At 35.2% G+C, this 17864-nt stretch overlaps 2 protein-coding genes and 1 non-coding gene across 3 annotated transcripts; all 3 read right to left on the reverse strand.

Moving 5' to 3' along the window:
- Window positions 1–2270: 2270 nt before the first annotated feature.
- LOC132047225 (pentatricopeptide repeat-containing protein At2g13600-like) lies at window positions 2271–5440 on the reverse strand. The gene has a single exon (XM_059438194.1). The coding sequence runs from the start codon at window positions 5292–5294 to the stop codon at window positions 3111–3113; it is 2184 nt and encodes a 727-aa protein (XP_059294177.1). The 5' UTR covers window positions 5295–5440; the 3' UTR covers window positions 2271–3110.
- A 525-nt stretch (window positions 5441–5965) lies between these two features.
- LOC132048421 (U1 spliceosomal RNA) lies at window positions 5966–6125 on the reverse strand. The gene has a single exon (XR_009412967.1). It is a non-coding gene; the product is annotated as a U1 spliceosomal RNA (small nuclear RNA).
- A 4053-nt stretch (window positions 6126–10178) lies between these two features.
- LOC132047226 (sirohydrochlorin ferrochelatase, chloroplastic-like) lies at window positions 10179–16796 on the reverse strand. The gene is made up of 7 exons (XM_059438195.1): window positions 16665–16796; window positions 12924–13100; window positions 12559–12767; window positions 12371–12432; window positions 11328–11438; window positions 11040–11132; window positions 10179–10477 (listed from the first exon to the last, which is right to left on the reverse strand). The coding sequence occupies exons 2-7, from the start codon at window positions 12962–12964 to the stop codon at window positions 10373–10375; spliced, it is 621 nt and encodes a 206-aa protein (XP_059294178.1). The 5' UTR covers window positions 12965–13100; window positions 16665–16796; the 3' UTR covers window positions 10179–10372.
- Between the last annotated feature and the right edge of the window lie 1068 nt (window positions 16797–17864).

The following is a 17864-nucleotide window of genomic DNA, read 5'->3' on the forward strand; positions in this document are numbered from 1 at the left end:
ATGGGTCTCGTTGAATTTGAAATCTATATGGGCCCCAGAAAACACGCCAAATGAATTGTATACAATTCACTAATTACCTTTTTTTGTTTGTAGTTAATTCAGAAAATTTCTGTTGCTCTAACATTTATAATTATTTTTCTTATATAAACCCACAGACTAATGGCGAGCGGCAACTGAACACAATTTTATTTTCTTTTGTATGGGTGAAAAAAAAAAAAAAAAAAAAAAAAAAAAAAAAAAACAACAACAACAACAACAACAAACAAACTCCATCAATTATTTTTGAGGAAACTAAACTAAATCATCTCTCTAATAATTAACAGACAGGGTTTCTTTAATTTCTTTAGTGTTAATTCAGAATAGTGTTCACTTAGCCTATTTTTTGGGTTAAAAAAGAGTGTTCACCTATCAAATCAAGCTAGAATTAACCGTGTTTTTTCTAATTTATCTTTATTAAGTGTTAACTGACCAAATCTCAATATTTATTTAATTAGAGATAGTTTAGTCAAATTATATAATTTTTTCTAGAAGTTGGTATTTTCTTAAGGTATGAAAATGACTAAAGTGAACATTCTTTTTTAACCGGGGAGTAGCAACTACTAGGAGAAGTACAAGCTTAAAGTCTGAACAAATTTTAGAAACTTCAATTACCTATAGTATATCTTATACTACCAACCTCAACTAATTTAGAACTAGACGTAGTTGATTGAATGGTACTTACTTCCTCCGTTTTTAAATAAATGGTGTTTTAGGCCTTTCATTTTGTTTCAAAACAAGTGGTGCTTTAGAATTTTAAGAAAAAATTGATTTTATTCTTCCAAAATTACCCTTATTTACATAATCAAGAATCATTAAGTAGCTTTTCTTTTCTAGATATTTAATTAGAGGTAGGTTAATAAAAATACTCCTAATTTTTTAGGAGTGACGCTTTCTTTAAGGGGTAGTCCATAAGCTTCGGAGGGAGTATAGTGGAGTATCAATGAGTGCTACTGTCTATTAAAACACCACTGTATCAGATATCAGATATCAGATATGTCTTATACCAAGCCTGGAATGGGATAAGAACTCATAGAAAAAACCTGTTAATCAACAGCACAAAAATCCCTTTTAAATTTTCATTTCTTACCTGGAGATTGATTAAAAACAATACCATTCACTAACAACTCTGTTTGCAGGTTTGTGGACATGCCAGTTGATCAACCAGAGAGACTATCCAACATTTTTTCATCGAAAGTGAGCCTGCTCTATTTCTGTGGAAATATTTTGGACAACCTCTTGGAATCAGTTATCAAGTCCAACCTGTTAGAGCTTTTCTACATGAATGGTGGCAAACCCGGAGCAAAAATGAAATGCACAAGATGATAATTCATGTTATCCCAGTTATCATATGTTGGGTAATGTGGACAAACAGATGTTCTTGCAGATATGGAGATCAGAAAAAATTCTACATTAGGAGAATGCAACAAGAAGTGATTTGGTATCTCAAAGCAGCAATGGACAAAGCATTCCCAAAGTTCAAAATGGAGTTGCCTTGGCATCAACTGTGTTAGTGGAGATAAACCAAGAGCAAATATTACACAAGTAACATGGAGCATGCCACCAACTGGGAAAATTTAACACTATTCAATCATGGCCAGAAATTAGCTAGAGATGAGACTTATTTGCCTTTGCAATCCCAGTTCAAGGTACTAGTCATAACATGATAGAAGCTATGGCAATTTTTTGCTCAATGGATCAAAAACAATGGATACAGACAAATTATAGAGTCTGATTCATTGATGGAAATGTTAACAAACAGGACCTCTAACAATCTTACTATAAAGGATATCATTGAGGAAACTATGGATATAGGGGATCAAATGGAGATTACTTTCAAACATTGCTACAGAGAGGGTAACCAAACTGCTGATTTTCTGGCTAAATTTGCATCATCTAAGGAGAATCCATCATTGAGTCATAACCTTCAACAGATGCCAAGAGGGGCCTTTGGTGCTTACTACTTAGACAAGAGTCAAATGCCTAGCATGAGGATAAGATATGACAAATATTTTTTTGTGAGCTAAAGTGTATAGGTCTAATGTATATTAGAGAATGTATAGCTAACTAGTTTTAACATTCTCCTTTTTGCTAGATTGCCTTGCAATCTGTGTTTGTATATCAGGGGTATGGTCTAGCCCTCCCCTTCTTTTGTGTTTGCATAAAATGATATACAACACCCCAGGACACTTATCCTGGAAATTATAAAAAAAAAAAAAAAAAAAGATATGTCTTATACCAGCACTGTCTTCTCTAGAGACCTTCAACAGGCGAATATCCAAAATTTGCCACTTCCTATAGGCATTTACAAGTAATCGCTGTTCCTGTGTCAAATATCATCTTTTAGGAAATATATAATAATGGAATAATCAATGAACATTGATCTGAAGACGCTTTGCCCCTGGGAAAAGGGTCAAAAACTACACTTAGAGAACGTTTGCAACTATTTGGGATGAGTCGCTCTTTCCTTTTTGTTTCTATTGCTGACTCTTCTTTCCAACTCTTTGATGACTGAGAAATCCCTCCGGAGCAGACCCCTCTGGGCCAACTAGAGCCTTTGAAACTTGGCGATGATTGGCCCGCCTTCTTCATTCAACTGTAACCTGTGACCAACCACAAGTCCCAACCTTTGCCAATTGAGCTAAACCCTGAGGGAAACTCTTTCTTTCCTACTTACCAGCCTTGTTTTTTGTTGGCAGTAATAAAAACCTTCAACCACTATGTGAAGGGATTGAAATTAATGAAGAGAGAGCTTTCCCTACTTTGTATGTCATTTCCACTTTACAACTTCAGGCAAAGCGTTTCTGCAGCTATGATTCCCACTTTTAATCCACGGGCTCATTATACGCTCAATTTAGGAGGACATCAATTCAAATCCTGGATTTTCGAATTGAGGTGATCAAGGATTCTCACCATTTCATAGATTCATGGACCCAATTCAATTCAGTCGGATCCATTCACCTTTTTTTTACTCCACAGACGTTTTCTAAAGCTCTTTGACCTTCAATTTTCCCAAAACTGACCACCTATCTGCATCTGGCTTCAATTAGTTGTCCTTCAAAACATGAAGCAGTCTATGTAAGCAGCATTTCTGACCTCATTACTTCCAAAACAAAATAAATCTCATTGGACTTATTGTGAGAACCATACTGGGAATAAAAGAAATGGGGTTGGTTCCGCACTTCTATCCAACTACATCCCCCGCTTTTATTCAATCCTCTTTCCTTCATCTGTTTTCTCGTGTGTAAGACATCCAACCATCTGCCAGCTGAAGCATAAACATTTGATAGCAACACATATCCTTCGGGATGCTTTTCGGCCAGCTCTGATATCTTTTCCGCCACCCTTTCTGCCATTCTCTCATTTTTGTATGTTTTGCAACCACTTAATAGAGCTGCCCATGCTTGAACTTCTGGTTCACAGGGCATATCCAAGATGAACTTTTCTGCTTCAGAAAGACGTCCTGAACGAGACAGCATGTCCACTACACATGTATAGTGCCTATCATTCGGCTGTATATTATAGACCTTTTCCATTGAATTGAAGTAATAGAGTCCTTTATCTACTAGGCCACAGTGGGAACAAGCAAATAAAACGGCTAACATAAGCAGCTCGTTAGGTGCAATGGACTTGGTCCGTTCAAATTCTTCAAATACAGCAAGTGCTTCCTCTCCAAAGCCGTTTTCTGCAAGCCCTTGAATCATAGCTGTCCAGGAAATCTCGTTACGTTTGAGCATCCTTTTGAAGATTTTCTTAGCGTTTTCAATATCACCGGATTTGGCATACATATCCACAAGGGCAGTGTCAACAAAAATGTCAGAATGAAAACCAAGTTTAATAGCCTTACCATGCAAGTTCTTCCCCCTTTCCTGTGAAGCTAAGTTAGCACAAGCACATAAAACACTAGAGAAAGTAAATTTACTTCGTCGTTCTCCAGACAAAAGCATGTCACTAAAAACTTCAAAAACCTCATCAAAATTTTCATACTCCAAATAACCTGTTATTAGCGAATTCCATGAGACGTTATCTTTTTGGGGTATCTTTCCAAATAGCTCCTTAGCTTCTTCGAGCTGGTTATTGAGACTATAGCCACTGACCATGGAATTCCAACAAACAACATTCTTTTCCAAGATTGAGTCGAATGCTACACGTCCATCCTTAGTGCTTCCACATTTGCAGTACAGGTCAACAAGTGAGCTACCAATAAAAGCATCTTTTTCCATCCCGGTTTTTAATATATGTCCATGAACAACCCGTCCCATTACGGAATCTTCCAGGCTGGCCAATGCACTTATTAAGCTAGCAAAACATGACTTATTTGGTTTAAACCCTTGTTGGACCATGCGAATGAAAAGATTCACTGCCTCTTCTGCGTCACCACTCTGACTATACCTCGAGATCATCGTACTCCAAGAAACTTCATTTCTTTCTGGCATCTCATCGAAGACACGACGAGCTTCTGCCAATTCTCCCATCTGAACATACATATCTAGTATCGCTGTCCAAGAAACGACATCCCTACTCTGCATCCTATCAAAAATTGTCCTAGCTGAAACAGTATCGTTTAATCTCAAGTTAAACGTGATCAAAGAATTCGAAACTGACAAGTCATGTTCAAATCCAACTTTAACAATCAAACCCAATACACACATTCCCAAATTAAAATCACCCAACTCTCCACAAGCTCTAATAACAGAAGTAAAAGTGACATTATTGGGTAATACTCCAGATTGATGCATCTCTACAAATAGCTTCATTGCTTTAAAACTTAGCCCATTTTGAACTAGCCCACTGACAACTGCTGTCCACGAAAACAAACTTTGAATTGGGTTCCTCTCAAAGTACGAAATCGCTTCTTCAACTCTTCCAAACCTCAACAACCCCGAAATAATAGCAGTCCAAGAAACGTCATTTCTTTCAGGCATTTCATCAAACAATTGACGAGCTTCATGCAGCTTTCCCCACTCAAGATTTGCAGTAATTAGACAATTATGCACAACTAAGTTAAACCCATCAAACTCCTTAAGCATCTGATTAATGTCATTTGGTTTTCCGGATTTAAGGTACATAATAAGTAACTTAACGGCAATATGTTTCTGAGATGAAATGCCTTTTTTTATCAAATGCCCATGAAAAATGGTCCCTTGGACTATTAATCTCTTATCCGTGAAGTCTTTCAGAATGGAGACAATCTTGTGTACATTATCTTTCAAGTTCTCTCTTGAGTTAGATAAGAGAGACCTCATAATACTTCTCATACTGAAAGCTAGGCCTATATTTTTGTTGCTTGTCTACTTGGGTTCAAAATTTCTTGTTACCATACATTTTCAAGATTTTCAGTTTAAACACATTTTCTGTAAAAACTCAAAAGTGTAACAGGGATTTCCAAAAGCTTTTGCAACCAAAATTAAAAGAATTTTTTTAAAAAATATAGAGATATTGGCGGAAGAAATAGGAGGGCCAAGTGGTAAATTTAATGAAATTTGAACCAAGAATGTGATTAAGGTTTAAGGATAAACAAAGAAATGCTGGGATTTTATTACTAGATCAATCATGACACACATCAAGAGGGCATGCGTGTAACTTAAAGAAATTTATTAGCATGAAACTTAAAAGAGTTTTTAAGGTTAAAAATCTTTAGGGGACCAAATCGACTGTAGAGGTTGAAGTATATGAATGGACAGATGTCGATTGAATTAAAGATGGAAAATAAGAGCTTACATACCCATTTTCAGGACTTATTGACTTAGTTTAATTATAATTGAAACGGCAATTTAAATTTCACTTCGCCGGTAATCGTTAAATAAACTGATGCCTCATCTACATACTCGCCCAAATAACCAGAACTGCAGTATCTGATACTTAAATACTGGGCCAGAACAAATAAACTACAAGCCCATCAAAGAAAATCTTGGAACTAAGAACTGGATAGGGGCCGCGCGAACGCAGGCCCCCTCTGCCACAAATTATGACGTAGGCTCGGCCACTTGGGCCGACCTTAGGCGGGCGCCCCTTCAAAGTGCAATAAAGGTCACCAACCTAGGCCATGGGCCTTCATGATCACCCATTGACCCCGTCCAGGTAAGTATGTTATAATGTTGCTCCCTCCTTTCCTTTTATATCACTCCATCACCTTGCCTATCTTTGTTTCTGCCTGTGTGGGACAAAACTACACACTTCTTCTATGCCCTCCTTAGTCCTTTTATATGAAACAGAGCAGCTCTTTGTTTTTCTTCTTTTGTTTTTTTCACACAACCTCTCTTAAACTAGAATTGAAGCTGTAGCTATAGAATAAGTAACTTTTTCAAATTATATCAGTGTTAAGATTTACAATTTTAGTAAATAAATACTAGCCTACCATGAAACCAAAGATGGAGAAGTTCAACAATTTGGAGTTGGGTTAAGGAAGAGCATGTTCATCATGTATATACAAATGTGAGAGAAAAGGAGCATTATTCTCATTGACAGGCAAGCTAAATACAATACCAACCATATCAGTTACAATTGTATGCCAATGTGACAAAATCTTTGGTAGTTGTTGTAATTTGAGTAAAGAAAATTGTTTGATTGCAATACTCTTAGGTGTCGTTTGGTAGGAGGGATAGATTATTAATCCAATGGGACCAAACAAGATATTATTGGTGGGATAAGGTGAGATTAGAATATATTACTTATTACATGGCATAACTTATCTTACCCCTTAAACCAAATACTTTTATTTAGAATTTTGTAAATGAAGAAAATATAAGGGGTTGTACTAGTCGAAGTGACCATAATTTTCACCCACTACGCCAATGCAGCCTGAATCCATCGTTCTATTTTAGTAATAATTCATTTTTTTAAAAATTTTACTGCTACTTGTGTTTTTCTTTTTACAATTAACACCACCTAATTTATTTTTTATTTACCCCCTTGTCTATTTGTAAATTGACCCGCTCCCCCGCATTTTCTTAGATTGGTGTCGGTGCTTTTTCAGCCAGCAGTACAATCTAACTTTATACATTAGTATTAATTTTTTTTTTTAAAACTACTGCTACTTATTTTTATTTTTTACAATTGACACCTAGTTTGTTTCGTTTTACCCCTAATTTAGTTCTTATTTACTCCCTAGTCTATTTGTAAATCGACTCCCACCCCGCATTCCTTCAAAGTTTCATGTAATGAAGAGTCAAGATTTTATTTCTTATTTACCCCCAGTTCATTGTAAATTGACCCCCGACCCCCGCATTCACTTAAATTTCGCGTCCACTATCAACCAACTCCGGCCTATTCTCGTCCCCCCAACTTAAATTTGATGTGCACGGAAGATAAACCATCATGTGCCAGATCAAGCTTCACCAACTAATGTAGCAAGATGAGTACAATGCTCTAAAGAATCAGCTGTCGTCCAAGCTTATATTCTTCGGTGCATTGTAATATCTTGTCACAAGTAGCTAATGTCAAAAAGTTTCCACCCAGCCCATTAACACTGTTTAGTTATGTGTATTTCAATGTTGCTCCCTACTTCCTTTTTATACCACTTCAGCACCTTGCTTGTCTTTTTTATTTCCTAATGTCATGAAAAAAGGTGTAAGGATATTGAAAAATCAAATACATCTTTCCTGATATATTTGAAGCAATTTATTAACTATATAGCCTTCCGTTTACATTCTATGAAAAGAGCAGTTTGAAGAAAATACTTTCCGTTTTTTTGTTTATTCTGCTACTTGTGTTTTTCTTTTTATTAACAGCAAAGAAAGCTATCTGTAGCTTTTCCCCGCATTTTCTTAGATTGGTGTCAGTGCTTTTTCAGCCAATGTACAATCTAACTTTATACATTAGATCAATTTTTTTTTTTAAAACTACTGCTACTTATTTTTATTTTTTACAATTGACACCTAGTTTGTTTCGTTTTACCCCTAATTTAGTTCTTATCTCCCAGTCATAAATCGACTCCCAACACTTCAAAGTTTCATGCAATGAAGAGTCAAGATTTTATTTCTTATTTACCCCCAGTTCATTGTAAATTGACCCCCGCATTCACTTAAATTTCGCGTCCACTATCAACCAACTACGGTCGTCAATTTGGATACTTAGATTAATTTAAGACAAAATAAATGAGGCAACATTAAATTCCAACTTGAATTAGTGCTTAATTATACAACAATAATAACAAGTAAAGATAAAAAATAAAAAATCTTAAAAAAGATCATGGAAAATAACACAGTGTTGCAATAAAGTTGGCCAATTTTTTTTTTTTAGGTAACGAAACGTTATCCAACGTAGCAATCATAGAGATTTTGTTTTCTTCACTTTTGTTAATATTTTATAAGATTTTAAAACAAATCAATTATGATGAGAAAGAGCTTCTGCAAATTTTTCTTTTGCTTTGTTTGTCACAAGTAGCTAATGTCAAAAAACCCAGCCCATTAACACTGTTTATGAATGTTGCTCCCTGGAGCCATCTTTATTTCCGTCAATGTGATTGAAATAATTCCACCCCCTTCCGTTTACATTCTATGAAAAGGAGCAGTTTTACTTTCCTTTTTTGTTTATTCTCTTTAAACAGCAAACAAAGCAGTAGCTTTTTGAAATTGTCCGAATGTTTGAGATTTACAATCGCACTTATAATATGAGAAACATTTTGCATCTTTTACTACTTGAGTGAGAACTTGACAAGTGGATACTTACTTAATTTAAGACAAAATAAATGAGGCAACATTAAACACAGTCTTAATTATACAACAATAATAACAAGTAAAGTAAAAAATAAAAAATCTTAAAAGACATTGATTCTCTTGATTTTGTTTTCTTCACTTTTGTTAATATTTTATAAGATTTTAAAACAAATAATTATGATGAAGGATTTTTCTTTTGCTTTGACAATTCAATGAATATGTGGAGCCATTTAACGAAAGTGAAGAAGTGATCTATGCATTTTGAAACAACTTTTTATTCGAACTTGTAGCACAATAATTCTAAACTCAATTCAAGTTAAGTTTCAAACATTGATTCTCTTGACCACTGCAATTAATACTTTTGAAGGATGGAAGATCTGAATTTTAACGAAAGTGAAGAAGTTCTATGTTCTTTGGGAATATTACGACGTTAGATAACCAGTTGTCCTCATTTCTTTACCTTCTATTGTTGATCCTTTAAGGTTTTCTATTTTCTATTTTTACTTTTTTATTTTTGTTGTCTAATTAAGCCATAATTATGGTTGAATTTAATGTTGCCTTATTTGTTTTATCTTAAATAAAGTAAGCATCCACTTGTCAAGCAATGAGCTAAGCTCACATAAATAGTGTTGGTTATGTGAGACATAAAATAAAATTTCTCGTAATCTACAATCCTTAATCTAAGATTAACTTTTCAATATGAAGGATTTCCATTTTTCGTTAGTCCTACCTTTTCTTTGAGCGGTAAAGGTCACGATTTAAACCCTAGTACTAACTACTGAATCAGAACCCAGAATCGCTTCGTCCAACTGTATATTTTGTTTCTTCTTTTATTTAATCCTCTGTTATTAATCACAATTTTATGAAACTGCAGCAACACAAAACGAGGGCGAAACTCCAGCCAGAGTACAAGCTCGAATTAGTGCAACTGTTCAGGAATGAAACTGGAGATGAAATATTTTAATCCGGAGTTGGTTGAAGGAAGTGGCATGCCATGAGGTGAAGCTAATCTAAAGATTCTGGGTCATCCATTTTTGCACATAACATGGTGTCAAATTCAAACACGGATGCCCCGGTATGGCAGCGAGCATTGTCATCATGAAAAAAATGAAAATTCTTCTTGTTGACAAGAAAAGTTAAATACAATACCCAACAATTTCAGCTACAACCCATGTGAATAAAATCCTTGTTAGTTTATGATATTAAGGGAAGACTCAATATTTTAAGAAATAAAGAGCAGCCCACCAACAAGAGGAGAAAAAAAGAGCAACTTACTAGCATCTGATGGGCAGCCATGGGTTCAAAGGGACAAATGACGATTTACAATAGTTGGGGCTAAAACAAGCAGAATAACTACTCTGGACCACCCTAAATGATTTACAACAGCAACGAATTAAATTTCATTAAAGACGAGAATAATCAGAAATGCGGTCCAGCTCCCCCAACTACATCAGCTGTGTGGAGAAACTAAGCACTCTCCAGTTGATATTTGTATTTGAAAGCTATTACTAACTCGCAAATATCAAATTCCTTGTGGTAACTTAGATGCTCGAGTAGTGGAAGATAATTGAACATACTGTCAAGCGGCAGTAACTCAGCATCCAGATCCAACTAAGGCAACTGGCATCAGCAACAGATTCTCTCTACATAAAAAAGTCTTGCTAAGCTTCAAAATTATGTCACTGGCGAAGCTGACATTTTCCAGTTCCAGCACAAACTGAACACTCATCTGCTTTCCCGGCAATATGACTTAAACAATGATCGATCCTATCATTCACAACATCCTGTAATAACAATCTTCAAGAATTAGAATTTCAACCTACAAGCTTTCTATAGAAGAATTTCAATGAGAAAACATTTAGCTGTTTTTAAATCAAACTTCTAGGATTAAAATTACGGAAGGATGTCAATGCAAAAACATCTGACCATCACAATCTCCCCATGAAACAAAAGTTTGCTAGTTACTTGAGCAATAAAAGTGTTGGGATTTAAAAATAAAGCTGTAAAGCCATTGACACAAAAGAGAACAGAATGATAACTTAGATGGAACAAAGCATTCATTAAAAAAGCATTCTAATACAAGTGCCATTAGCCTGAGAAAGAAGGGCAAACTGCAAACCAATTAAAATAACAAAACCTCAGGTTAGGCAAGAACTGTTATAGGGCCAGTGGCTGAGGAAAGAGGGGAATGTGAGCAACTATAAGGACGAGGTTTGGTTGATCTCACCAGCTTGAATGCAAAGTATGGAGTAGGAATAAGCTAAGGTTTCATTATTGTTGGCTGCCATATGTAAATAAAAAGAATAAATGGTGAGAAAGTAAAGCTAGAGAAGAAAAAAGTCTTACCACAAGTAATTCATGAAGGCCAAGAGGTGCTGTAATGACATATGATATTCCTGGATGCTCCTTTGCAGCTTCAGCTGTTAAAGAAGGAATATCCTGAAAAGGGAAACGCCGTAAGCCTTTGCACCAAGCTCCTTGGCTTTTACTCAGATATCTCCTCTTTTTTTTTTTTTTTTTTTCTGGGATAAGGTTGGCTTTAACTCTGATATCAGGTCAAGACCTAGCAATATACATCATCGGCAAATTCTACATGGCCTGGCACAACTTCAGACTACATGGGACGAAAGATACCTGGTTCCAATGTCGTCCAGGAGAAAGGAAAAAGGGGCTCACAATAACTCGACGTGCTCCTTGCTGAACGCATAAACTAAACGCATCTCTGATAGATGGTTCTGCTAGCTCCTAATTGTCGTAAAAGAGATACAGAGGAAATCTTTATCAGAGAAGAGATGCAGAGGAAATATGAAAGTCCCAACTTTTTCAGAAGATTAAACAGAAAGGACAATAGAGAGATTAAGGCTGTGTTCTAAACACTAGGTATTCTTATGGATAACAAAATAAATCTATATTTGTATTTGAAGGCTAGTGAAAACATTAGGATTTTTGTACTCCTACCACATTCTTACTCCTGCCACCACCTCCACCCCCCTTTTAAACATTAGAATTTCCTTATTCCTACTACAATCTTACTCCCAACAGAACAACCCCCCCCCCCGCCCCCGCCCCCGCCCCCGCCCCCCCCCCCCCCCCCCCCCAAAAAAAGGGGGGGGGGGGTCCTTCTATCCTCTCAGTGACGTCAATCTGCATTATTTTTCTCAACAGGTAGATTTGATATCATTTCAACCACTGATATCTTTTTCTGAAAAAGTTTGATTTTTATGCTCCGTTGCCTTTGCTTTTAACATCCAAATATTAGGATTTTCTTACTCCTATCACCACTTCCCAACCCCCCTAAAGGGATCCCTCTATCCTCTCAATCCCATAATATTTGCTTTATGTTCCTAGATTTTCTCATGAGATATACTTTAAGATGATTTTCTTATACGCAGATTTGATACCAGATTTGATTTTCATTTTCCTTTGCTTTTGCTCTTTAACACCCAAACATACTTCAGACTTCTCATTTCTTATCCTTTTCCACTGCATTTTTCTTTCCTCAATGTTATTCTAATTCCAGACAGACTGTAAAACAAAGATAAACAGATAAGGAATCAAGAATTTAACTACGAAATAGACAGCAAGCTTGACAACAGAAATCATACAAAGGAAGAGGATAATACATTCTTTTTTGATAACCAAAAAATAGCCATCAAATAAGGATAATACATTCTTACCATGTGTGCAGGCTCCACAATGGGGTATTTGGTTCTCTCTCTAAACATTGCTACAAATTCATCTGACATTTACCATCAAAACTACAACTATAAGCAACTCATAAGAAACCAGCATAAATTGGACGGCAAAAAAAAAAAGAAGGGTGACAGAAACTAAAAAAGAAATATGAAGGGTGCCAGAAACTAACTTAGCATAATATTGGACTCTTTTCTGCGGGACCCATGATCCACAATTATCACTCCATCGCCTTCTTCAATCCCATTCAACCCCTCCCTATTCGCAGTGGCCATACGATACCTTTGCGGTAAATATCTGGATTTTGGAGGACCCTTGTGCAATTTTACAAATGCAGGAACTGCAGTTCCAGGTTTTCTAGCTGGGTATGCACTGGTTGAGCTTTCATCGTTTCAACAAAACAAAAGAACAGGAATTACTCATACGAATTTCCAGTTAAAAGTGCCTAATGAACTAATACTAATCAAGAATTAAACTTTATGATAATTACAACATGAAGAAACTGTTATATGAAAACACAAGAGAACTATAAACTACCTCCTCAAACTGAGATGAGAGGGAAAAGACAACGAATCCATTCACTTCTTCCAAGACCGCTTAGATTATCCTTCCATTAGCCAGTACTAAAAGATAAACTCCTTTCTATTTGTGGATTGTGGCGTCGTAGAAGCCCAACTGAATCAAGGAAGCCTTGATAATTATTGAAGAATTAACCTACATAGCCGCCGTTTCAACCAATTAAACTAAAAATAGCAGGCGGATATATAATATATGTGTGTGTGTGTGTGTGTGTGTAATTGTTTATAATCAGTATATAATTTATATATAGGGATTAAGAAAAATAAATAGTAAATTCGACCGGCTATTTATGTAAAGATCCTTGATTATTGAAGAGACTGACAGCCCGTGCAAAGCCGGGGCCCAATCTCAATAAAAAAAAATTTGTTGATTTTTTGTCATTACCAACACAAGGTTGGACATACCCGCAGTTTTGGTGTCACTTAACCTTGAGACCTTGAAGTGTCAGCACCTCCACCTTGCCACTTGAGCAAGGCTTCATTGGCTCAAAGAAAAATTACCGTTGTGGTCCGGCCCTTCCCCGGACCCCGCGCATAGCGGGAGCTTTAGTGTCTATGTATCTTTAGGCAAGGAGGAGCTAACTATCCAAGATGGGAAAACAACTAAAAGATTAAAGTTACTGAAATGCAAACCAAATGACGCAAGCTCCTCCCAGTAGAATCTTAAAATATATTCCATGTCATTTTATGGAAAACACATGACATGATACACAAATATAAGCAAGTTCAAGAAACAGCGTGGAGAAAGAGGAATAGAACATTCTTTATTCTATCTAATTATACTTCCAAATTCTCAGTTTCTAAGCCTGTTAATTTAAACAAATTCTTTTCTCATGTCGAGACATGAATAAAGACAGAACATTGTATCCTCATTTTCCTGAAGAAAGATGAATATTGTGTAACAACTTCCTTTTCCCCTTGTGGGCTATCATTTACAATGTCTAGTAGTATCATTTTCTGGAGGCTAACAACTCCCATTTATATCATTGTATTAAAAGGCTCACATCATTAGCAATATGAAGTATATCCGAGTAATAATCAACTTCCGATATCATTGTTTCCAGCAGCAACAGAGACAAATTAAAAGCAACCAAATGTAAATGCCACAAACCAGATTGCATCAATAAGGAAAAAGGGGGCACTCGTAAAAGCAACTGGCTATGTCAAAAAAAAAAAAAAAAAGTTGTTATATATAGCTGAAGATGAAATGATAAAAATCATGAAATATATTGAAAAGAGGAACTTAAAAACTCACTAGAGACAAGTGTGAGAATTCTACATATTTTGTTTGAGAACACAAGCAAATAGAAACCTACAATAAATTGAGATAGTGAAAATTCTAGCAATGTTTAAGATGAGGAATTCATCTTTAGCACTGAAGTCCATAAAGCATAAAAAAAAACATTAATTGTGGCTGCAAAGTAAGAAAACACAGCTTATGTCACAGTATTCAAACAATTGATAAGGTTCGGAGATGTTATAGATACAAGAATTCTTTGGGTCATAATATCTCTCCCTTATAACATTTTTCATAGGAGTGTAGAGAATTTTTTGTCCGTAAACATTACACCATCAAGTTCAAGAATTGCTAAAACTTATTAAAAATTACATAAGTACGCAAGCTGTACAACCACAGTCTACCCACTCCAAGCAAACTTATTACGACGGCTCATTATTATGTGATTTTTTTAGTTATTTTATTATAATCATTCTTTTTTTATAAGAAAAAAATAATTGATAAGGGAAACATATTTAGTGCAATCTTTCATTGAAGCCCTGCTACTTCTAAGTACCCATTTGGTCCCATTCAACCTATTAAACCAGAAATATTATCCCATGCCTTTGCATAGATCAAGTTTATCAGCGAACTACTTCCTATTCAAGTATTAATTGCTCCCAAAAGTAAGAAGGAAAATAATTAGACCAACCCAAAACACCTAGCATAGTTGCTATTGTTGGCTTTCACAGTGATTCAATCAAAACACATTAAAAGTTCCATTTATGATTTTAGAATTTAGGACTAAATATTTTGTGCCTCACTTTAGGCTAATTCATTGGCAAACTATGTCGACGACTAATAAGTTGGATACTTGGATTTATACCAATTTATATCTATTTTGAGCTTTTGAAGCACTAAAGTTATCATTAATACTTGAATAATATATTTTGGTGAATTTCATGATAAGTCTTGAAAGAAGTCTATGTCAAAGTGGAAAGAAGAAGAAGCATTTCAAGCAGAAAGTCTAGAAAAAATGCTGGAAGAAGAAGAGTAAGGATCAGCAGGGTAAAGTATGTGATCGTCACATAACTGAAATTGGCCAGGTACAGGAATTAAGAAGACTGGTGATCGTCACTATCATCACTATGGTTGTCACTTAAAATAAGAAGATTAGGCAGAAACTCTGGAATTGGGAGCACTATGAAGAGTAACACTCACTTAACATAAGAAGCTTAAGGCAGAAACTCTGGAATTGGAGCATTATGAAGGGTGACATCGCCACACTTGAGTATGCAATCATCACTATACAAGAGTTTTGAAGCCCCTGAAAAACTTAGTGGAGTTTAAGACTCTAGAGCTTTACTTCCTTGTTCTTCCAATCACTTATTACTGTTTCATTTTTGTTTTTGTTTTTTGTTGTAGTCGGCAGTTATTTACCTAATTCAAAGTATTTGGCGTAGTTTAAAAGTAAAGACGACCCATTACCCTTTCCCTCTTCATAGATTGACTCGGACTCAAATTCAATTTTATACTTGCGATATCACTTATCCTTTTGAGGATTCAAGTTGGGTATTACCAATGACAACCAAAATATGGAGAAATCCTAAAATTGACCTACTTCTTTTCATTGTATTGTTTGTTTGCTCGCTTATTTTTTCTCTTAAAAGTTTATTTAGTTGTTGCTCCCAATGGAAAAACTATATATTCTTAAGCATCAGGATGAGACAGATTCTTACGTTTACAGTGCTAAGCGCTCGTGTGCAAAGTCTTTTTGCTCTATATGGTACAAGGAACACATCTAGTCCTACAAAGCCAAAACGAAGTTACATCATGTTCAATAATCAACATGCTTCTTCGTATATAGATTTTAGAATATATTAAAGCTATGAAGCCAGATATTCAATTGCGCAAGGCTCCTCAGCACACAGCATTAAAGAGAGCTCAGGGACAACGTGTAAGGCCAATAATGAAGTTTCGAGGTTTATGAAAAAAGGTAAATTATTTCTAATACCAAAAGAAATTTTGCAGCTCTAAAGTTATCCATATATGCTCCTATATCCCACTAATCTTAGCATCAGTATCTTCTTATCTTGCATCAACTATAACTTCAGGTAAGTATGACAAGTCAAGATTAACACAAAAATGTATTGAGGTAGGGTTAATAGAAAAAAACTGAAGTTAAAAGTGAAAAAGATTTAGATTTCCAATTTGGAGGGAACAATATTGTATTTGGGAACTTTGGTAATTAAAGATGAATTATATTGGACGAAGTATTTGACAATCAAACACCCCACCTTCTCTATCTCGCACGGCTATCGAAAATACTGAATGTTAAAACTAACCCATCGACCCATGTCCCTCTTGAATATCCAAGACAATAAACGAACGTGACCCAGATAATGAAAACAAACACCAAAAAAAATGAAAAATAGAACAAGAGATAGGAATAAATTAAGAGATATCAAATTTGAAAAGACTTACCCCCAATCTTTTTTTTCTTACTTCAATGGAGGAGCATGAGTACCATGAGACAACTATGGCATAGAAAGGGAAAAGCTTACTGTGCGTATTGATAAGAAGAAAATAAAGTACATAGAGATGCTTCAGCTGTCAGTAGGCGTTTGGCCACGAAAATCAAATATTTTTCACTTTATTTGATATTTTGGAGTTGTAGTTGGAGTTGAAGATCCAGTTGTCTTTTGTTATAGTTTTTGCAAAGAATATTTAGTTGTTTGAGGTCCCGTTTATCTATAGATATAAAAAAAAAATCACTTTTTTTGAAATTTTGGAGTTGGAGTTGTGTTTGTCATAGTTTTTAAAATTGTAAATTTTGATGAAATGTAGTTGTAAAAAAATAAAAAATAAAAAGTTTTTGGAGGTTTTGGTATTTGAATATTATGAACTTCGAAAGTTGTATTGGCCAAACGGCACCCTAAATGTAATTTATAATAAATTTTGAAAAGTGAAAAAAGTGAAAAAAAAAAAAAATGAACAATTCTCAAAAAAGTGAATAATTCTTATGGGCGGATTATCCTTCATTTGGGGTGGCATTTGTAGGCATTTGGCCATAGATACCAAAAATAAATTCACTTTTTTTGAAATTTTTAAAGTTGGAGTTGTGTTTGGGCATAGTTTTTGAAATTGTAGTTTTTGGTGAAATGTAGTTATAAAAAGTGAAAAAAGTGAATTTTTTTTGAAAAATAAGTTTTTTGAGTTTTTGGTATTCCGGAATACAATTTCAAGTTGTACTCGGAATATTTATGGCCAAATGCCCAAAAGTGAAAAAAAAATCCGGAAAAAAGTGAATAATTTTTATGGCCAAACGACACCTAAATGTATTGAAAGTGAAAAATAAGTTTTTGTTGTTTTTCAAATTTTAAGTTGTATTTAGAATTTTAATGGCCAAATACCATAAAATGAAAAAGTGAAAAAATATACCAAAAAAATGAATAATTCTCATGGACAAACGGGCCCTAAAAATACGTAATTTACTTCTTTTTTTTTGCGCGGATTATCCTTCATTTGGGGTGGTCTTTAATTTTTAGCCCCAAGGTGGTCCGCCCAACCCCACCCCACCACCCACCCACCTGCTTTAAGTTTTGTCCTGCTGTCATCAACCCCCTGCCGATACCACCCACCCGAAGTTACAAGTACCCCACACCACCCAACTCAGTTCAATAA

The sequence above is a fragment of the Lycium ferocissimum genome, chromosome 2 (genome assembly GCF_029784015.1).
Source record: "Lycium ferocissimum isolate CSIRO_LF1 chromosome 2, AGI_CSIRO_Lferr_CH_V1, whole genome shotgun sequence".
Classification (NCBI taxonomy): domain Eukaryota; kingdom Viridiplantae; phylum Streptophyta; class Magnoliopsida; order Solanales; family Solanaceae; genus Lycium; species Lycium ferocissimum.